The sequence below is a fragment of the Benincasa hispida genome, chromosome 3 (genome assembly GCF_027475165.1).
Source record: "Benincasa hispida cultivar pf3 chromosome 3, pf3_genome.v1.1, whole genome shotgun sequence".
In the NCBI taxonomy this organism is placed as follows: Eukaryota; Viridiplantae; Streptophyta; class Magnoliopsida; order Cucurbitales; family Cucurbitaceae; genus Benincasa; species Benincasa hispida.
This window is the reverse complement of record NC_143480.1, coordinates 5,358,186-5,381,983: the sequence shown is the minus strand read 5'-3', so window position 1 is coordinate 5,381,983 and position 23,798 is coordinate 5,358,186. Positions and strand designations below refer to the sequence as shown.

The 23,798-nt window shown below is 30.9% G+C and overlaps 1 protein-coding gene across 1 annotated transcript; it reads right to left on the bottom strand.

The window, feature by feature from the left end:
* Nucleotides 1–15,096: 15,096 nt before the first annotated feature.
* Nucleotides 15,097–20,221, bottom strand: LOC120074550 (BIIDXI-like protein At5g11420). Its single transcript, XM_039027706.2, has 3 exons — nucleotides 19,964–20,221; nucleotides 16,598–17,095; nucleotides 15,097–15,975 (listed from the first exon to the last, which is right to left on the bottom strand). The coding sequence occupies exons 1-3, from the start codon at nucleotides 20,049–20,051 to the stop codon at nucleotides 15,377–15,379; spliced, it is 1,185 nt and encodes a 394-aa protein (XP_038883634.1). The 5' UTR covers nucleotides 20,052–20,221; the 3' UTR covers nucleotides 15,097–15,376.
* Between the last annotated feature and the right edge of the window lie 3,577 nt (nucleotides 20,222–23,798).

Sequence of the window (23,798 nt, the reverse complement as noted above, 5' to 3'; positions counted from 1 at the left end):
TACATTTTTTTTCTTGAATTTTAAGTTCAATTTTCACTTTTATCTTGAGTTTTTACTAATGATCATTTTGGTATTTAATGTTAACTTTCAGATAATTAGTTTAAAATAATTATAAAATTAAATTTATTTATTAATTTTAATAGTGTTGGATTATTAAATTTAACTTCATAATTATTTTAAACTAATTTATTTATTAATTTTAATAGTTATGGATAGTTACCAATAATTAATTTAATAGTAATTAATTTTTAATTTAATGAATAGACATTAACAACACATATTGAGGGTGGGTATTTAGAAAAAAAAAAAAAGATTAAAAGTGTAAATATTGAATTCTTTAGGATAAAAGTATAATATTTTGAAAATCTAAGGTTGAATGCAATTAGACTCAAAATCGAATGACTAACCTAAACTATATATTTTTGTCAAAAAAAAAAAAAACGACGACTCAAAACCTAATGACCGACCTAAAAATATATGTCAAAAAAATAAAAGAAAAGAAATGAGTAAACTATGTTTTGTCATGCATGCATATTGTATTATTCGCACCGTTTTCTACATAATACGACAAACAATTTGAATCAGATAGGGGATGGAAATCTACTTTGTCCATTAAATCGACGTAAACACTTTGTTTTGCCATTTTCAAAGCGGAACCTTAAATTTTGTCATACGCTCCAATTTTCCTTTGATGATATCATACGATCTATCATAACTCGTGTTTTAAACCTACATACAAAAATAGAAAATCACCTTATATTGTATATATGAGAAGAATCGCTGAAGAATATAGTTCTTGGATGACACAAATTGATACTTTCAAGGGACAATTGATTACAAAAATGAATTAAATCCAAGCCTACCATCAACAATCAGCAGACCGAAAAATATAAACCTAACCATTCAAATTAAGATAAGAAATAGTATGTGATAAAGATATAAATCCAACACTACCAGATGTTTATAATCGACGAACATAAATTAATAATAATAATAAATCTCAAAGTTTTTAAATGAAATTAAGTTATGATCAAATAGATCAAACACAAAAATCAAGATACCTGAATATTTCGACAATTTAAATGGTAATTTGTGAAGGGGAACAATTCATAGTATTAAATTTTATTTTCATTGATATTTCACATTTCCATACATTCAACATCAACACTATAAATGAATCGATATTTATATTGTATCATAGAAAAATTTATGAAACTTAAAAAAAATAAGCAACAAAATGTTATTAATGTAAATATAATATAAATAATAAACATGTTAACTTGTTTGAAAATTATAAAAGGTTTATTTACTAATTTAAATTTATTATTTATTTTTTTTATAATTTTCCAAAAATATTCTTCAAAATTGACATTTTTTTCGATATTTTCGTCGAAATCGACGTTTTAAACCTAGGGACAATAATCTCAAGGAATAAAATAAACAAGGGGTAAAACAGTAACTAAATATAGGACCCTCATATCATTAACTTAGTTGTTTTCATTAAAATTAAAATCGCTATAAAAGTTAGTTTCCACACGAATTTGAAGAAAATTAATCTTTCTCCCTTTTCAAGAAAGTGCCCTTCCATGTTCTTATTTAACAAACATCAATTGAAGATCATCAAAGAAAGTAGGGTTTTACGATAAGAGATATAAGCTTCGAATTCTCAGTACAATGAGATGAAAAAGCATATTAAAAAAACTGCGTCAAGAATTCATAAATGATGTTCGTGATGAGAAGAAAGGAAAGAATGCATTTTATGCTTTAAGATTATAAATCTTTATTAGTGTTATAGCATGTTTTGAGATAAATAAGTATTTAAATTTTGTAAAATTATATATATATATATATATAAAACAAATGCGGAGTTTTTATTTGAAAGAATGCTATAAAGCTCCATATGGAAAAATGTTATAAGCGTAGAATGTGAAATTTGCATAAATGCAACAGAACATCAGCAAAGGCGTGATGAAGTATCATTTGTAAAATTGGGTCCACTTTATCCTGACACGTTGTCCGAACAATTGATTGATAAGAAGGTCACATCATTACAATAAAATTGAGATTTCATGATATTTAAAAACTGTCAGATTTATAATTTGTGACAGTTATTTTCAATCATTGTATCATTTGTAAGTGTATGAACATCAGTGACAGTTTTAGAAAAATGTCATAATTAGTCTTCTAATGACAATAATATCAACAATGAACAATTATTGACAATCATAAATTGTCATTGTCAAGTATATTATGATAGGTTATTAATGTCATCATTTGACTCAAAATTGGGTAATGACGATAATTATAAAATGTCAAGAAATAATATATAGCGATATTTTTTTCTTATCAAGAATATTGAAACCATGACACTTTATTATCAAGAATATTTTATGTCAATAAATATTATTCTGTCACAACATATTTTTATTGTCATAGAATCTCATGTTTGTGACACTTTTATATTGTCAATATATTACATGTCTTGATAGTTTGTAATTTCTTTGAATCTTGTCATTATACATGATTTCCACCATCAACTAATCATATTTTAATACAAGGAATCTATCGAATTTCCCTAAAGAGAGAAATACAAGCAAATTAGTAAATAACCTCGGTAATATTTTTACAAAGAAACTATCAACAAGGTATTGCTACAAGTAACTACATTACAACAAATTTGGTCACTAACCAAACATCAATCACTTCCATGATAGTTTTACCACTTCAATGGGTTCGTGCAAGACCTAATAAAAACACAACATTCATTTTAGAGTTCAATTCAATGCGTAAATATCATTGATAATCACAACATTCATGTAAGTCTAAGCATCCTTCTCATACGTCATTTCTAGAATAAAAGTTAAAACACTCGCTCACTATAAATACCTAAAGACAACTCATTCTTTTGTTCAACACAATAGCTCAACTAATAATTAGGTATTAGAGAGTATATCACAATAAATCTACTTAGCTTTTTGACAACCCCTCTTGATTACATAATAAAAAATATTTTAGTGGTCCTTTCAATTTAGAAACACACTAAAAAAGAAAAAAAATAAGCTATCTCCATACAATACAAACTCTTACATGAGACATAACTATTAACAATTACTTGAAAAATTAATTAATACACACACTTCCATAAGCATAATGATAAATTTAAAAAAAAAAATACACACTCCCAACAAACTACACACATGACTAATATGGGCAACAAACATTTGAAAGAGATTTACATTATTAGCCAAAGAGCTTAAGAATTTAACGTACCATAAACATGCTTAGAGTTGAAATAAGCAAGAAAACTAGAAATCAACAAAAATGATATAAGAGAACATACTTTGAGGTTCTTCAAGCCCTAAGAAGAAAAAAAAGAACATAAAGATATCTAATCAAGAAACAAGAAAGGTAGTCTAGGGGGTACCGAATCCACTAGGTTTTTCCCAATTTCAATACCAACAAGAAACCATAATGGATAATATATACAATATTATCAAAAACAGATAGCAACAGAGATTGAAATGTCAAATAGAACCCTAAAGATAAGGTATTATGGATTACACAAGAACCATCAAAGGAAACTCACTGCCTTTGTTTTAAATGTCGGAGTCTTCTTCCCATGTAATGGATGAGATATATTTAAATATGATACCAAATACTCGAGCTTTAAAAAGATAGCAATATAAGATAACTTCCATGTTTCTAAATGACCATAACAAGAACAAAAGAGAAATAGTGCATTGACCTATCTCTCACTGATAGTAAAAAGGTCGGGTTACCTTTCTCCCATAAAGCTTTTTTTTTATTAGCTAGTTAGGAATATTTAAGATAGCTAAGTCACATTTTGGCCCTCAAAACCACATAAAATGTCTCTAAAAGGTATTTAAGTCACACTTTGTCTATGAAAACCATGTATACAAGCTACAACAAAAAAATCCACAAAGCATTAGGAAGAAAAGAAGATTATCATCAAAAGAGAAATCTACTCATAAAAGTATGAGAGATTGTGCAAACTGATACGTACTTAGTGGCAAAATCTTCTTAGCATTTGCCATTGCAGAGTTTTTGGATGATAGTACAAATAATAATAATATTGCATATTGTACCTGGTCAGGAATAATTGAGAAATGGCTTAAGTTTTGTAATTCTAAATTGTTCAAGTCTCGGAATCAATCGGGAGCAATTTATCTACTTATCCCGACCTCGGGGAAGGAATGAATTCCTTCTTGTGTAACTGTGTTCCCAGCTTCCCAATCAGACAAATCTCCAAAATGGTAGGCTTGTTGAGTCGGTGATCTAACCACTTTCACCCATACAAATCAAATGACTGCTCTCATAGGCAAGAGTTCACAACTCACTCAAGATTCAGGTCATGTTACCTATGGTCATTCTGGTGAAATGTCAGTCTCTATTATGAACGGCATTATATAATGGGACTAAACATTTCGTGGTCCGGTCTTATACAAACTCCTTTGTATAGAATATCCTCGTTCACATGTCTATACATGAATGATCAGGATCGTATCATTTGTATCGCTTTACAACAATTGTAACACCTACAAAGCGTGCCACACTCATAGTGTCACCAGGATAAGGTACCCAACCTTATCCATCTACTACATATCATTTAGATTATCACTTAAACATGATCCCCCGTATGTTTCTACATACATGTTTAACTTACAAAATAACTTTGGATGTTAGTTTATTGGTTTGTGGTTAATACAACTAAAAAATAGAATAAAATATCTTATATTTTATTAAATAGACAATGAGTTTAAATAAAATATCATATATTTTATTAAATGAACAATGAGTTTATTCAATACATTTCCAAACTATAGGAGATTTAGGGCATCGACCCCAACAACCTATACCTTCCACACCTACAACCATGAGCTCTTCACTCAGCCTGCATGAAGAAACTCTTCACCAAGCAACACAAGACCTTCCTTCCTCTCTTGTCTTTCCAAGCCTCATTTCTCCTCCATCTCAGGAAACAGAAATTCTACCAGAAAGTCCTTCCCCACCTATTGCTTCTGATCATCCAAGACCCCCAGTCCAACTACCTACCCATTTAATGATCACGAGAGGTAAAGCTAGAATATTCAAACCAAAGGTGCTATTATCAAAGTCTCCCACTGACTGTTCCCTTACCGAACCAACAAGAGTTTCTGATACCCTCTTCATACCTCAGTGGAGGGGGACAATGGGTGATGAATATGTTTCCTTAGTCAAAAATCAAACTTGGTTCTTCGTTCTTCCTTCACCGTCTCTGAATGTTGTAGGAAATAAGTGGATTTTTCAAATCAAGAGGAGTTCAGACGAGTCGATTTAACATTACAAGGCCAGACTTGTTGCAAACGACTTTCATTAAAGCCCCAGTGTAGATTTCTTTGAGACGTTTAGCCCCGTTGTAAAAGCCTCCATAGTTTGAGCGGTCATCAACCTAGTTGTCTCTCAAGGATGGGTATTACAGTAGTTGGACTTTAACAACACCTTCCTAAATGAAGCTTTTGATGAGGATGTATATATGAGTTAGGTGTTGGATCGATATGGCAACCCTAGAGGGGGGTGAATAGGGTTTAATTAAACTTTTTTTTCTAAATTAACCCAATTAAACTAATTAATACACTTTTTATAAATAATAAGAAAAATTCAATTTATGCAATAAATAAGATGACAAAATATGATAATTTAATTCTATCAAATTTTAGCAAATAAATAAGAACAAACTAAAACATACAATAAATTGTTTAAATTAATTGCAAAAATAAAAAGAAAAAAGTTAGAAAAGAAGACACTGTAATTTTTATAGTGGTTCAGTCAAACTCGACCTACTCCACTCCCCAAGTGCCTCTTGGGAATTTGAATAAAATCTTTCCGACTCTTTCCACGGATTAGAGCCCAACCGTTACACCACCACTCTTTTTATGGGTTCAAGAGCAAACCCGATCCTTTCCACGATTTAGGATCAAACCGTTACAAATGTTGGAATTTTTGAAGAACACAATACAACTCTCACTAGAGTGGATTTACAAGTTTAAGCACTCAACAAATTTATCCTCACAATACTTTAACACTCTCTCAAGAATAAGATGAAAAGAAAAAAAAAATTGGGAACTTAGAGAGAGTAACAATAGAACTTTTGAGTTTTGGAGGATTATGAAATGTAAAATTTGTTGGTTTAAAATTTGGAGAGGAAAATGGTTTATATAGAGATGGATTTTTTTTTTCTTTTTGGAAACCACAATTAATTTAGACCATTGGATTTTGGAAAAGAAAAATCAATGGTGGAGATTTTAAATTAAACTAGTCGTTAGATACAAACAAAATATCATATTAAATTCTTTTTTTTAAATTCATTTTCTTTTTAAAATTAATCCAAAAAATAAAAAAAACATACCATGTGTCAAAAACTAGCCGTTAGACACAAACATAAAATAATATTAAATTCATTTTCTTTTTAAATTCATTCTTTTTAAAGTCAATCCAAAAATAAAAAACATACCATGTGTAAAAAATAGTCGTTAGATACAAACATAAAATAATATTAAATTTATTTTCCTTTTAAATTTCTTTTAAATTTCAATTTTTTTATTTTAAATCAATCAAAAAATCAAAAGTCCATCATATGTTAATCTCTTAATGATCCACTATTCAACCAATATGCTACCACATGTCTACATACAAATGGTCTGGTTATGCCACGTCTTCCACTACGGTATTTTCTCTATAGATTTGTTTCGGTCATATCGTCTTCATTTTAGCTCCAATTTGAGTGATTCAAGAGGTGTTGGAATCGTTGTTCCGAGCTCTATGCTGTAGACATATTAAAACACTAAATTTTCAGTAATTAAAAATTGAGTTTGTTATCATCAAAATATTGATTAATTAATTAATTAAAATTAATTAATTTGAGATTAAAGGCCAAAAAGCCAATAATCTCCCTCCTTTTTGATGATGACAAACCATTCAAGAAAAATAGCTTGAAATACATGTAAACTATATGTAGCACATAATAAAATTCAACATATCACCATAAAGATCATTCTTGAAATTCACTCAAAAAAAAATAAATTCTCCCCCTAATTAATACAATCAAAATCATAACAAATTTATAGCATATTTTTCTTAAACTTTTCTCCCTTTGGAATCATCAAAAAGAATAATTAAGAAAAATTTAGAACTACATAAATGTTTCCCTTAAAAACATGAACATATCCCCCTATCAAAATGCCTTCTAAAATATTTAACAAGTAAAATTATAAAATCAAGAGGCATCACAACGAATAATACCGAGTTCAAGCCTATTTTTGCAAAAGTTTTCTACATTCAAAGGCTTGGTAAAAATATCCGCTAATTGATTATTAGAGCCTACAAATTCAAGAGTAATATTATTATTTTGCACATGCTCTCTAATAAAGTGATGCCTAATATCAATATGCTTAGTCCTAGAATGATTTTTTAGTCAAATTAATAGTACTAGTATTATCACAAAATATAGGCACATTATCAAATTTTAATCCAAAATCACAAAGAGTTTGTTTCATCCAAAGAATTTGAGCACAACAATTAGCAACTACAATGTATTCCGCTTCGGTAGTGGATAAGACAACCGAATTTTGCTTTTTACTAAACCAAGAAACTAAGAAACTACCAAGAAATTGACAAGTCCCACTAGTACTCTTACGGTCAAGTAAATTAAATTTAACATTTCTAGGATATCATAAGCCTAAATCAATAGTACCAAGCAAATATTTAAAAATTCTTTTAACGGCATGTAAATGTGATTCCTTAGGACAAGATTGAAATCTAGCACAAAGACATACACTAAACATAATATCGAGTCTACTAGCGGTTAAATAAAGTAAAGATCCAATCATACCTCTATAAGTTTTTATATCCACACACTTACCTTTTTCATCCTTGTCAAGCTTAGTGGATGTGCTCATAGGAGTTTTTGCAATTTTACCTTCATTGAATTTGAACCTTTTGAGCAAATCCCTTATGTATTTTTCTTGACTTATGAAAATACCATCCTTGAGTTGTTTGATTTGGAGTCCAAGGAAGAAGTTAAGTTCTCCCATCATACTCATCTCAAATTCACTATGCATACACTTAGAAAATTCTTCACACAAAGATGGATTAGTAGAACCAAAAATAATATCATCCACATATATTTGTACTAAAAGCATATCATTTTCTTTAGTCTTAATAAAAAGAGTAGTATCAATTTTACCCATTTTAAATCCATTCTCAGGCAAGAAATTACTAAGTCTATCATACCAAGCTCTTAGAGCTTGTTTTAAGCCATAAACAGCCTTTTTCAACTTATAGACATGATTAGGAAAATCAAAACTTTCAAACCCCGGAGGTTGTTCTACATAAACTTCCTCCATGATATAACCATTTAAAAATGCACTTTTCACATCCATTTGATACAAAATGAAATTCTTATAAGAAGCAAAAGCAAGCAACATTCTAATAGTTTCTAATCTAGCAACGGGTGCAAAAGTTTCTTCATAATCTATTCCTTCCTCTTGACAATAACCTTGAGCTACAAGTCTAGCTTTATTTCTAATGATATTTCCATTTTCATCCATTTTATTTCTAAAGACCCATTTAGTTCCAATTATAGAAGCATGAGAGGGCCTAGGGACTAACTCCCAAACTTTATTCCTTTCAAATTGATTTAATTCTTCTTGCATAGCTAAAATCCAAAATTCATCATTTTCGGCATCTTTAAAACTTTTTGGTTCAATTTGAGAAACAAAAGCAAGATTATTAAACATATTAACAGAGGAATGAGTTTTCACATCTTGTTCGGGATCACCAAGAATTAATTCTTTGAGATGGGAAGGAGTATACCTCCACTCTTTAGGCATGGATGAAGAACCAACTTCGTTCTTTTCGATTAAGCTCACCTCTTGCTTACTTGAAACAATTTCCTTGCCTTTGTCACTAACAAGTAAATCTCCAAAATTTCCTTCTAAAACATCACTATAAATAAGCTCATTAGAAATAACATTATAAGATTCATCAAATACTACATGCATAGATTCCTCAATTACTAAAATTCTTTTATTGAAAACTCTATAAACTTTTCTAGTAGAGGAATAGCCAAGGAAAATACCAACATCCGTCTTAGAATCAAAATTTCGAAGATTTTCTTTGTTATTCAAAATAAAACATTTGCAACCAAAAACTTTGAAATACCCAATATTTGGAATTTTGTTATGCCAAAGTTCATAAGGAGTTTTATCCAAAGAAGATCTAATTAAAACTCTATTTAAAACATAACAAGCGGTGTTAACAGCTTCCGCCCAAAAGTATGTAGGTAAACCATACTCATGCAACATTGATCTAGCAATTCTTGCAAAATACGATTTTTCCTTTCAACTACATCATTTTGTTGAAGAGTTCTTGGAGTGGAGAAATTATGAGAAAAACCATTTTCTTCACAAAAAGTTTCAAAAGCATTGCTATCAAATTCTCCTCCATGATCACTCCTAATTTTAGAAATAAAAAAACCTTTTTCATTTTGAAGTCTTTTTTCAAAACTAGAAAAGCTTTTCAAAGCATCATCCTTATGTTTTAGCATCAAAACCCAAGTAAAACTTGAAAAATCATCAACTATCACAAAGGCATAATAGTTCCCTCCAAAACTAGCAATTATAGAAGGGCCAAATAAGTCCATGTGTAATAGTTGAAGGGGTCTAGTTGTAGAGATTATATTTTTAGATTTGAAAGAGGACTTAGTTTTCTTACCCATTTGACAAGCATCACAAACTTTGTCTTTTTCAAATTTAAATTTGGGAAGACCTCTAACCAAAGAATTCTTGGAAATATTTGAAATTAAGTGCATGCTAGCATGTCCTAGTCTTCTATGCCATAACCAAGAATCATTATGCAAAGCCGATAAACATTTATCATTAATAGGACAATCATTCAAATCAATAGTATAAACATTTTCATCTCTAATTCCAATAAATATAAATTTTCTATTATTAGCATTTTCAATGATGCAATTCTTTTTATCAAACACAACTCTAAAGCCTTTATCATACAATTGACTAATACTAAGTAAATCATGCTTTAAACCATCAACCAAAAGTACATTTTCAATTAAAATAGAAGATTCATTACCTATACTATCTTTACCAATTATTTTACCTTTCTTGTTATCACCAAAGGTTACACGACCTCCATCCTTTTTGGAGAGAGAGACAAACTTGGATGGGTCTCCCGTCATGTGCCTCGAGCAACCACTATCCAAGTACCACTTGTTTTTCTTAGAGGCTTTCAAACAAACCTACAAACACAAATGTTCAAGTTTGATTCTTTGGTACCCACACTTGTTTGGGTCCTAGATGGTTAGCATTGACAAACTTGGGAATCCATTTCATTTTTGCATAGACATTTAAGGCATTGGATTTAGACAAGTAACAAGAATAAGTTGTATGTACAAACTTGCCACATGAGAAACAAACAACATTATGCAAAGATTTATCTCTTACAATAAATTCATGCACTCTACTTTTCTTGGAGAAATTATTCCTTGGAGCATTGTGAAACTTTGCCATTTGAGAAAAATTTCTTCTTGGAGAAATAGTATGAGCATATTTCAATTTAAAACACTTAGGTCTAATATGGCTTTCAACACCACAATAATGACATATAGGCACAAAGTTAGATTTAACATGCTTAGACACAACCTTAGGCATATTAAGCTTAGGCATATTATGAGATGCTTTAACAAAGATAGTTTTAGAACTTGAAGGAGTAGAACATTCATCAATATAGCCTAAACCTCTTTTATCACCAAAAGGCTTGCCTACTTCAATTATCTTGTCTAATCTTTGAGCACCTATTATCAACTTTTTAATAGATTCTTTAGCCTTATCAAGTTCTTGCAAAGCACTAAATTCCTTTTCTTTGAGTAATTTAATCAAATTATCTTTTTCACAACTATCATGCTCGAGAAATTTAACTTTGTCAAGCAAGGCATTTTTCTCATCACAATCAAAAGTATACTTGTCACAGGAGATATTCATTTCATCAATATGCATAGCATCATGCTCATTCTCTTTTAAGCAAGCAATTTCTTCAAGTAAAGACTATTTTTACTAGATAAAACATTGTATTTCTTTTTAAGCACAACATACTTATAACTAAGTTTTTCTAAATTATTTTGCATATTTTCAAAAGTTTCGAACAATTCATTATAAGAAAGAGGTTCTACAGTTACCTCATCATTTTGTTCATCCTCTTTGTCACTATGATCCATGAAGCAAAAATTGGCCACTTCTTCATTATCACTCCCACTTTCGCTTTCATCGCTATCATCCCAAATAGCTTTCATTGCTTTCTTCTTGGATTTCTTGGATGAGTTGAGAAAAGGACAATCGATTCTAATATGACCCGGCTTCTTGCATTCATAGCATATTACCTCATCCTTTTTGCTCTTTTCACCTTTTGACTCTTTTTGGTTGGAGAGATGCTTCTTGAATTGCTTCTTTCTCTTGATGAAGTTCTTACACTTACGTGAAAGATAGACAACATCATCTTCATCAAGGTCATCTTCATCTTGGGAGTCAACTTCTAAAGATGGTCTTTAAAGCTATACTCTTTTCTTTCTTTTTCTTCTCATCCTCCATGTTTTTCTTGGTCTTTATCTCATGTGTCAATAACGAGCCCATGAGTTCATCAATGGAGAGAGATTTGAGATCCTTTGCCTCTTGAATGGCGGTGACTTTAGGCTCCCATTGTTTAGGCAAATACCACAATAGCTTCTTTATCTTCTCAAGATTTGAGTACTTTTTCCCAAGTCCTTCTAAAGCATTGACAATGTTAGTAAATCTAATAAACATATCAGAAATATCTTCATTTTCATCAATTTTAAACATTTCATATTGATGAACTAACATGTCAATCTTTGTTTCTTTTACTTGACTAGTTCCTTCATGAGTAATTTCTAATTTATCCCATATCTCTTTAGCGGTTTTGCAAATAGACACTCTATTATACCCAAATTCATTCAAAGCACAAAATAAGCAATTAATAGCTTTGGCATTTAAAGAGCGTACTTTCTTTTCATTTATTGACTATTCTTCCTTAGGTTTTATAGTGCTAACACCATCAACATCTTTTGTTGGAATTTTAAAACCTTCCTCAACAATATCCCATAAATCATAACCAATAGAAAGCAAGAAAAATCTCATTCTATTTTTCCAATAACTATAATTAGTACCATTAAAGAAATGAGACTTTGTAATAGATTGACTATTGGTAAAAGGGATAAAACCTAAAGTTGTCATAGCTAAAAAACAATTAAGTTTATCAAGAAATAAATATTTCAAGAAGAGCATCCCGCTCTGATACCAATTGTTGGATCGATATGGCAACCCTAGAGGGGTGAATAGGGTTTAATTAAACTTTTTTTTTTTAAAATTAACCCAATTAAACTAATTAATACACTAAATAATAAGAAAAATTCAATCTATGCAACAAATAAGATGACAAAAATGTGATACTTTAATTCTATCAAATTTTAACAAATAAATAAGAACAAACTAAAACATACAATAAATTACTTAAACTAATTGCAAAAATAAAAAGGAAAGAGTTGGATAAGAAGACACCGTAATTTTTATAGTAGTTCAGTCAAACTCGACCTACTTCACTCCTCAAGCACCTCTTGGGAATTTGAATAAAATCTTTCCGACCTTTCCACGGATTAGAGTCCAACCATTACACCACCGCTCCTTTTACAGGTACAAAAGTAAACCCGATCCTTTCCACGGTTTAGGATCAAATCGTTACAAATGTTATAATTTTTGAAGAACACAATACAACTCTCACTAGAGTGGATTTACAAGTTTAAGCACTCAACAAATTTATCCTCACAATACAATAACACTCTCAAGAATAAGATGAAAAAGAAAAAAATTGGGAACTTAGAGAGAGCAACAATGGAACTTTTGAGTTTTGGAGGATTATGAAATGTAAAATTTGTTGGTTTAAAATTTGGAGAAGAAGATGGTTTATATAGAGATGAAAAAAAAAATTTGGAAACCACAATTAATTTGGACCATTGGATTTTGGAAAAGAAAAATCAATGGTGGAGATTTTAAACTAACCTAGTTGTTAGATACAAACAAAATATAATATTAAATTCATTTTCTTTTTAAAATTAATCTAAAAAATAAAAAACATATCATGTGTCAAAAACTAGCCGTTAGACATAAACATAAAATAATATGAAATTCATTTTCCTTTTAATTCATTTTCTTTTTAAATTCATTCTTTTTAAAGTCAATCCAAAAATAAAAAAACATACCATGTGTAAAAAACTAAAATAATATTAATTTTTTTTCCTTTTAAATTTCTTTTTAATTTCAATTTTTTTATTTTAAATCAATCCAAAAATCAAAAGTCCATTATATGTTAGTCTCTTAATGATCCACTATTCAACCAATATGCTGCCACATGTCTAAATGCAATCTATCCACCATTCAACCAATATGCTGCCACATGTTTACATGCAAATGGTCTGGTTATGCCACGTCATCCACCACGGTATTTTCTCTATAGACTTGTTTTGGTCATATCGTCTTCGTTTTAGCTCCGATTTGAGTGATTCAAGAGGTGTTGGAATCGTTGTTCCGAGCTCTATGCTATGGACATATTAAAACACTAAGATTTTCTGTAATTAAAAATTGAGTTTGTTATCATCAAAATATTGATTAATTAATTAATTTGAGATTAAGGGCCAAAAGGCCAACATTAGGCACAAGGGTATGTCGATTCCAAGTTCCCTAACTATGTGTGCAAGCTCAATAAAACTATCTATGGTCTCAAACAAGTACTAAGGGCATGGAACAACACGTTAAAGAAAGCTCTCTCTTCCTGGGGTTTTCAAAATGCTAGGTTCGTATTTTCTCTATACATATTAAGAAATGACAGTGTTTTAATCCCACTTTTAGTATATATGGATGATGTGATCATCACTGGAAATGATGATGTTTTGATTAATGAAGTAATTAAAGTGTTGGACACCCGATTTGCTCTTAAGGTATTTGGTGTTCTCAGCTACTTTTTAGATGTTCAAATTCATTATCTAAACAATGGTGCTATCCTTAACCAAGAGAAGTATGTTGATGATCTCCTTAGCAAGCTCGACCTTCATAACTTAAAAGTTGAGCCCGCTTTGAGTTTCATGAACCTACAACTCTTTCTTACAAATGGTTCACGTATGAAAGATTTGTTTGTATATAGGAGCACGATTGGGGCACTTCAATACTTGACGAATACACGCCCCGATATCACCTATATCGTAAATCAATTAAGTCAATTTCTCAAGCGACGTATTCATTGGTATGCTGTAAAAAGAGTTCTTCGATATAAAAGTGGAACAAAGCACTTTGGTCTTTATATTTAGCCGAGTGTAGATCTCTCCATTTCTGCATTTTTAGATGTTGATTGGGTAGTAAACGTGGATGACAGAAAATCCATAGCAGCGTATTGTACGTTGGCAACAATCTGATTTCTTGGTCCTCCAAGAAATAATCTATGGTAGCAAGATCGAGCATTGAATCTGAATATTGAGCATTGGCTCATGCTTCCACTGAGATTATTTGGTTCCAATAGCTACTATGGGAAACTAATGTACCCCAAAAGGTGTGAAGGATCAAGTTCTCAGAGGCCAACTAGATGTGCAGTATGCACCTTCCACAGACCAAATAGCAAACTATCTCACCAAATCTTTAACACGTTCTCAATTCTTTCTTTTAAGAGACAAACTCGGAGTCGTTGTGCTTCCCTCTCATTTGAGGGGGATATTAAGAATAAACAAGGAGACAGCCACAGTGTATGCCATGTCACAAATTCAAGCCTTGTAAACATGCCCTTGTCAGCACAAAAGGATCATTCAAAGGAATTTGTTAGGAAAGAATATTGTCTGTTATAGCTCTCTCATTCAAAATGTGCCATCTATATTCATTTATTTAATATTCTTTATTTATTTACTCTCCGAATATTAGGGATTTTCTGTGTATAAATGTGAAGATAGATGCTCAATACGGAACTTCTTCCTTTTCTCTCAACAATCAATTTTCTTAACTCATGCTAGCATTTAAGCTTGGTTTTGCCTATACTTTTGTCCCCAAAAAAAGAACGAGCGAAGCAGAAAGGGGCGGAGACAATACAACAATTTACCAAGACTTGCATAACTTAGCAAAATCTAATTTTAAAATAAAGCAGGTAACACAAACTATAGAGCTTTTGGGTAGAGAGTGGTTCTTGCTTGCCATGCCACAACTCAAAGCCCATACACGGGCAAAACCGACACTTCCGCAGAACCCAAAAGAAGACCCTAAACCAAGGCCCAAATAAGTAACCAAAGCCCAAGCCCAACTCCGAAAGTCCAATATCCAGGCCCATTTCTGTGAGAGGAAGAAAACCAAACCCTAACATCGTCGACGACAGGGCCACACAGAGAGCTCATATCGTCAGTCCGCGTATTGTAATAAACACTGTAGAACGCAATCCTCGTCCTGTCGGCCTTGGCCGTGAAATTTAGGTTCACGCTTTGAAACGAGGAGTTGGAATCGGGGCCGGTGTAGTGGAAGTTCTGAGCTTGATCGCCGGCGAACGCCATTACGGCAAGTGGCTGTTTGCACTTGTCGCCGGCTTGGCCTAAAGAGAACGTCATGGTGTACGGCTTTTCGGGCGTCGTTTCCACCATTTGAGAGATTATGCCTTCTTTCCCTGAAAGCAATTCGATGGCTCGTTTTCCTTGTGGGACGCTGAAATGGTAGGAGTCGATGTATCGAACTGCCCGGTTTGATTCTACGATCCAACCCGGCAACGACGACGTTTCTTCGTCTAGATTGGTCGGGATCAAGACGCCAAGTGAACCGTTTCTGAACATCCATGGACCAGATTCGAAATCTCCATTGTTCACCGCATTGTCTGCATTGAAGAACTAATGTTAGCTTAAGTGTCAAATTAATCACAATTAGTTTTTTTTTTTTTTTGTTACCTTACACCTTTTTTTCTCTTTTATTTTCTTATCTTTTTTTTTTTCCAAAGAAAACCTTGCACTTATAAATAGTTTAAATACACTTTTATAATTTTAATTTTGGTTCATTTCATTATTATACTTTGAAAATATTCATTTTGATCATACACTTTTAATTTTAGTTTCATTTTGATCCATATAATTTTAAAATATTTATTTTGATCATATACTTGCAATTTTAATTTATTATGGTTCCTATACTTATGTTTATTTACTTTCATTTTAATCTTTTAATTTTTAAAAAGTTTCATTTTAATCTTTTAATTTTTAAAAAGTGAGTATTTCGATGTCTTGAAAATGAAATAAAAATAAAAATAAGTAGATTGAAATTATCGCATTTAAAAGTAAAACGGTGAAAATAAAAAAAATTGAAAATATTGAGAAAAAAATGAGTCAATTAAAAATATTGGATCAAAACAAATAAATTAAAATATAGAGATTAAAATAAAATAAAAATATAGAGAAAAAAAAATATATATATATATATATTTAAATAAAATGTGAAATATATACCTTTGGCTCTATCAGGAATAAAAATTTTCTTGATAGCAATGTCGTCAATGATGGGACCACAGGTGGGATCATCCTCCATGCCAGGGTTGCGGAAGACCAGACGCACCGTTTCGTCCTCGGGTTCGAAAGCGTAAGTGTAAGGGTCCCACCCTTGGACGCTGTACAGAGTCTGAAGGTCTATGGTCTGCGATGCAGGTGGCACCGACACGTTAAGGGACTCGAGCTGGGCGCACGTGCGAGCGGCGCTGAAGGTGACTGAATACAGCGCCCCTTTCTCCACCTTCAACTCTTGGCTAATTTCGGCGTCGTTCCCTAATCTCACTGCGTGTCTACCTTCGGGTACGATGAGGATCATCCCACCCTGTTTTTGCCCCGACTCGACCAGCTCAACGGTGCCGTTTGATGTCCAGCTTGGAATCGTGGTGGGCCCTTCTATTGCTCCGTCGTTCGGGAACCCGCCACTTGGGATTGTCTCGAAATCCCCGTTTGCCACCAATCCTGACAACCACACCCACAGGGTTAAGACTTTCTGTTAAATGCGTCTTCATTCACATTTCTAATCAATAAATTTTATTGCTTAAAATACTAATTTAATCCCTCTCATTCTTTTTTTAAAAATATATATATATAATGCGTCTTCGTTCACATTTTTAATCAATAATTTTCAAATTTGTATAATATAGAAAGAAAAAAACTAATAATTAATTCCTATAGTTTGATAAATAGTTTACAATTTTTTTTTTTTTAATAAAACTCTCATAAGTAAAGTTTATACTTAAATTTGTAATTTAACCCAATTTCATTTCATCTGCTTACTTCGGCTTTTATTCAGTATAGTATTCATAATTTCAAAATATTTTGTATACATTTAAAAATATAACCATTATTACATTGAAAATTTAGGGCAGGATTGACTTTCTCATTATTAAAAAAAATCACCAAAAACAATTTCTTTTAAGTATTTAAAAGCAATCGACACAAACTCAAAACTTTAAAATATTTGTTTGATAAGCCTCGGTTATAAAAATTGCCTTCATAGTTTCTACTTTAAATCCTAATAGATATTAAATCTTTTTATTTTCTGGAAATCGAGTCCAAAAGAACTTAAAACTACACCATACCTATTTAAAATCTTTTAAAAACTGACCTATTAGACGGAAATTCAAAATTTCAAGAACTACAAAACGCTTTTAAAATTTGGAGATTTGTTGGACATAACATTAAAAGTGAAAACGACCGATTATAGTTGGATAGAAGGACCAAACTTGTAATTTAGTTAAAAACAACTAAACTGAAAAGGAAAAAAATGTAAAGTAAAAAATAATTTTATTAAACTATTATTTAATATCTGACTTTATTCATTTGGGGGAGGCAAAAGATGGAAAATAAAACGAGGTCTGTAGAAGGGGGAAAAGTAAAGTAAAAGATAAAAGAATCTCGTGATCGAAGTGAAAGAATAAGGGCGCCCATATCAATTCAAGAGAGTAAAAGAGACTGAGTGGGCGCCCACGTACGGAATTGAAGAAGCCCTACTTTACTTTACCCACTTCAATACGACAATCAGTAAAGGTGGTATAGGCCGGATAAACGCGTGGGCCCCAACCCTTCATTCGGCTCCAGCTCATTTAAAAAAAAAAAACAAAAAAAAAAATAAAAATAATCTCTCCCACCGCCGGGAAATCGGGATAAACAGAGTGTGAAATGACGAAAATCACTCGGGATCAATTCTCCTTTTACAGAAAGGATGAAGTCCTTTTCTGTCAGATTAAGAACAAGGCGACAAAATTCCTTTCGCGGGAAAATGTCTATTCTGGTAATTTTTTCTTCATGAAAAGAAGAAAAAGATGAAAACCCGTAGGCCCATAGGTACTACTCAAAAAAGTTTTTTTTATCACTAGATGAGCATAATTACCCAACTTGATAGTAGTCTAATAAATTGCCTTTAAAAAACCACCTCAATACTTTACCTAAATAATTATATTAAAAGCATAGGCCCCAAAAGAAAAGGACGTAATAACAGAGATTAAATTTGTTCAAATTGTTAAATTAAAATGTGTAAATTTGCATTTAAAACCAACTCTTTGCTCCAAACCTCCCATAAAAAATTATTAGTAATTTTGTTATAAATCACCCATTCAAACATAATGGGCTAATTTTCATTATGAGCAGATTCCCGTTAATTTAATTATTATTATTAGAACCAAAAAATTAAAGTTAAAATTCATATGACCTACATATAATAAAAAAGAGAGACACATGACAAAAATTTTCAAATTCATATGACCTACCTACAATAGAAAAAGAGATACATGACTAAAATTTCCATGCTTGTTTGGAATTTAAAAAATATATATGTCGGATAAATGGTCAAACTCGTGGATGAGTAAGGGAATAGATGTAATTACACCCTTTAATTTTTCAATTGCAAAATTGAATACTCAAATTTATACCAATGTAAGATTGGACAATTATAAAAATTAGACGGACAAATGATTTTTTTTATAAATTAAATAATCAAAGTTATACCATTCTTATAATTTTTAAAGTTACCTAAGTTTGTAGGTTCAATTTTAATAAGATTAAGAGCTCAATTTTTATCCTTAAAAGTAGGAAGGATAATTGAAACTACTACTATACTGGGAGCTGTTTTTGAAATTTCCCTAAAAAAAACTCTTAAATTTTGCATTTATAATTTTATACACACACAAAAAAAAAATAGATTATATTTTCTTAAAAATTAACAGTTGGGAACTGGGTACGCTATTGATATCATGAATGACTGATATCTCTGCGGCACAGTGGTGAGAGGCAGTGAGATTCTTTGAAATAGTCAGATCGGAACGGCGAGTTTTCCCTTTCGCAAATATAGTAACCACCGGTATGGCCACCGTCTGCAGCGACGATTTTGCGGCAATGGATGGCGGTTGTAAGCCATTAATGCCTTTCTATTTCAGCTAAGTAGTTCGTGGGATTCATAAACAATTTGTCCGAAATTAAAAAAAAAAAAAAAAAAAAGGCCGCTACCATACAGAACAATCCACCCTATAGATAGAGGCTTTTAATGCTCAAAACACTGTTAGTTAATTAATTTCTCCCAAAAATTCGAATCCCTTTTGAGCTTTCAATCCAAACGAAGCCCTAATTATGGAACTACCAAGAAGCCATTAAAACATGAATGTGGGATTTCAGCAAACAGAACCACCAAGATCTTTATGCAGAAACAGGATTTGGAAGAAAAATTACGAAATTAGGATTACATTAAACGGAAAAAACCAATTGGAAGCTATAATGATGAGATCTTAAGAGCAAGGTAGTGAATAAAACTAAGAACAGAATCAAGAGAAAGTAAAACAGAGAGAAACATACCGTCTTCAGCTGCGATTTCAGAAGCCAAATGAGCAAGAAGAAGAAGAATAAGAGACAAGCATTTGCGAAATTTAGGGCTATCGGCCATTTTCTTCCCCAATCACTCTCTCTCTCTCTACCTTCGGTAACAGTGGGTATGCTCTGAGCTCTCTCGGCTCTTGAGTAGAGTGGAGAGTGAGAGTGAGAGTGAAAGTGAGTGCGTCTCTTACCAAAAGATTCCACTTATAGCGTTCAACAAATGACATTGAATTTTTCTTTATTGAAATATATATTTATTTATAAGGCTATATTAATAATAATAAAAACTAAAACCTTCAAACTTTGCCTTATCTTTTTTTTTAAAAAAAAAAAAAAAAATTCAAACTTAGCAACAACACTTGATGTTTTACCCATGGTATTAAATTTTGAAAAATATTTACATGTATTTCGGGCATCACCTATAATCATGTATTTCGTTAAATAGTCTAATCATAATTTGACATGTAGTAAATATATTTATTTCTTTTTAAAAATATTTTTAATTTTTTTTTATATGAGTGATGATAGAAGATGTATAAAGATGAGTACATGTTGGGATATATTCAAATATTACTTTTAAACTTTGATCGATATCTCAACGTTTTCATTGATATTCTCACATTTTCGTGGATTCAACATCAATATGAAGGTTGAATCGACATTTCTATTATATAATAAAAAATTTATTAAAAAAATAATAAAATGTCACTAATATAAATATAATATAAATGATAAACCTTTTAACTTGTTTAAAAATTATAAAATGTTTATTTATTCATTTAAATAATAATAATTATTTTTTTTTGAGTTTTTTAGAAATATCTAGACATACCATTTTATCAATATTTCCATCGATATTTTGGTAAAATCGAGACCTAAATATTTTTTTTTTTGTAGACATCAACATTTAAAATCTTTTACAGTTTTAATACATCTATTTTAGACTAGATATTTTGCTTTTTCTTAATTTTCTAAGAATCGAATGCCATTCTTTATTATTGGCACTCGAAAAGGGAAATATATTTTTTAAAAAATGACGTATTTTATTTTATTGAGTTTTGGAGAAGGTGAAAAAGAAAAAGTTGTGAGGGAGTGGGGTTGGGTTTAGTGTTGTGTTCCCACTAGACTTAAGACTAGACGTTGTTTTTGCTGTGAACCTTTTTTTTCCAACCCTTTTGTTGATAAAGTCATGATCTCATTTGCGTGTTTTGAGAACCGTGGTCTCATCTAATTCTCAGAGTGGGTCCCACCCCACCGCCGAGACCTTGGTGGGCCTGGCAATGGTCTCTCCACTTTTGGCCACTCTTTTTTCCCCTCACTCAAATCCGTTTGCTTTTTATAGTTTTAATTACCAACGCCATTTTTAATTGGTTAACTTAAAATATGTATTGTATTTTATAATTGATTCCAATTTTAAAATGTTTTTTTAAATATTATTTTGGTCCTAAAATTTGAATCTTATTCTATGTTGGTATTTAAACTTTTAAAAACATCTGTTTTTATTTTTAAAATTTTTAAAAAATATTTACTTTAGTCCATACTATTAAGATTTTGTTAACTTTTAATTATTGAATTTGTTTAAGGATGAAATTGCATATAACATAGGTTAAAGCTGGATGAATGTGAAGTAAAATATCAATGATCAATGCACCCAAACAGTGGCACCAAAAATCTTAATCAAAAATGACTTTTGAGATCTCCTATAAAAATCAATTTACCACCTAATTCAAAATTGAAACCTAGACTTTTTAATGTGGCTAGCTTATTTAGCCAATCTAGTCATTCAAAAGTACAAGTCATCTCACCATTCTATTTAAGAGTTATTAGAGTGTTAATAATAGGGACCAAAGTGAACAATTTTTAAATATTTAAAGATTAGAATGAACAATTTTTAAAATTCAAGGATGAAAATAAAACAAGAATCAAAGATAAAGAATCAAAATAGGATTTAATTTTTTTTTAATGGAAGTAATATTTTAATTGCTGGGTGGGCATTCTTTTTTAAGTGGTTAATGTTTTGTTTGCATTTTTTATATAGTTCAACATTTTTTTTAATAAAAAAAAAACTCGTTTTTTCACAAAATTTTAACTGATTTTTATTTATAATAAAAGTAGAAAAGTAAAAGTCTTGGGTAGTTTTGGATCTAAGAGTATAACCGATATAAAATAAAGAAAGGCGACAGTATCGAACAAATAATAAGATTTGGGTCAAAGATGCTTATTAAACCTAAGGGAGAAAGTTCGTGTCAAAGCTCAAATTAATGTTTTCGACCATGTCGATCCTAGTCAAATGAGAAATAGGACACCCTCAATCCTGTAAATTATATGATTATTCCAAAACAATTTTGAAATCCTATCAAAACAATCTAGGTAAATCATTTTTATAAATAGGCATCATATAGTTTTATAAGAGGTAAATAAAATTCTACATTCAACCCTTTAACTTCCACACTCTCTTGTATACTGATTTAAGCATTAGAATATGTTTGTGACAAACATCAACAATAAATTTAGAAAAATGGATTAAAAATTTAATTTTAAATAATTAAATAGTTATAAAACGAGATAAATGTTTTAAAAAATAATTTTAACTATTTGTGTGCAGTAATTCAAAATTATTTTCGATTTCCAAGGTTGGGTTTTGAATGAATACACTAAAAGTGTTTTCAAGATAACATTTATTTATTTATTTATTTATTATTATCTTAAAAATACGTAAGTAAAGTCTTTCACTTACATATATTATTTAAAATGTCTTTCTTTAGTTTAAAAGATATGAATATAGTTAACATAGTTTGAATGTTGTTTAGTATATGTTTTAGAGTGATTTTATAACTACTTCCAAACATGTAACCACGATAATATAATGATCATCTTTGGTTTGTATATGGTCCAAGTAATTTTAGAAATTTATAGTTTGGTACTCACGATTTAATTGAGAATTCCAAAATTCTCCTACTAATTTCACATTTTTAAATTTTCTCCAAAAAAATATACATATCCAAAATTTATAAATCAAAGAAAATTAAAAAAAAATGGCTCTTATATATATATATATATACACTATTTGGGTCCCCGAACTTTGAACCTTATTCTATTTCGGTCTCTATACTTTGAAAAACAACCGTCTTAGTCCTTGAACTTATAAAAAGTATTTATTAGTTCCTAATATTAAGATTTTTAACTCTTTGATGAAATTGCATCTAGTATGTGCTGAGCAAAATGAAGGTGAAGTAAAATGGCAACAACCAACACGCTAAAATACTAATAGCCAAAATTTTGAATGCAAGAGGTTGAGGATATGAGACGCATTCCCTATGCTTCCACAGTAGGGAGCCTGATGTATGTAATGTTATGTATTAGACCAGACATATGCTATGCGGTAGGGATAGTCAGTAGGTATCAGTCCAATCTTGGATATGATCATTGGACTGCCGTTAAAAATATCCTCAAGTATCTTAGGAGAACGAGGAACTACATGCTCGTGTATGGTACTAATGATTTGATCCTTACTGGATACACTGACTCTGATTTTCAAATTGATAAAGATGCTAGAAAATCTACATATGGATCAATGTTCATTCTTAACGGAGGAGCAGTAGTATGGAGAAGTGTGAAGCAAAACTGTATTGCAGACTCCACAATGGAAGCTGAATACGTAGCTGCTTGTGAAGCAACAAAGAAAGCAATATGGTTGAGGAAATTCTTGACAGATTTGGAAGTCGTTCCAAATATGCATACGCCTATCACTCTATATTGTGATAATAGTGGTGTAGTTACAAATTTAAAAGAACCAAGAAGCCACAAGCGCGACAAG

Coding starts and splice junctions, on each gene's coding strand:
- LOC120074550 (XM_039027706.2), bottom strand. CDS start 20,051: ATGGCCGATAGCCCTAAATTTCGCAAATGCTTGTCTCTTATTCTTCTT. Junction 17,096..19,963: donor TGAAATCGCAGCTGAAGACG/GTATGTTTCTCT, acceptor TGTGGTTGTCAG/GATTGGTGGCAAACGGGGAT. Junction 15,976..16,597: donor TATTCCTGATAGAGCCAAAG/GTATATATTTCA, acceptor TCTTCAATGCAG/ACAATGCGGTGAACAATGGA.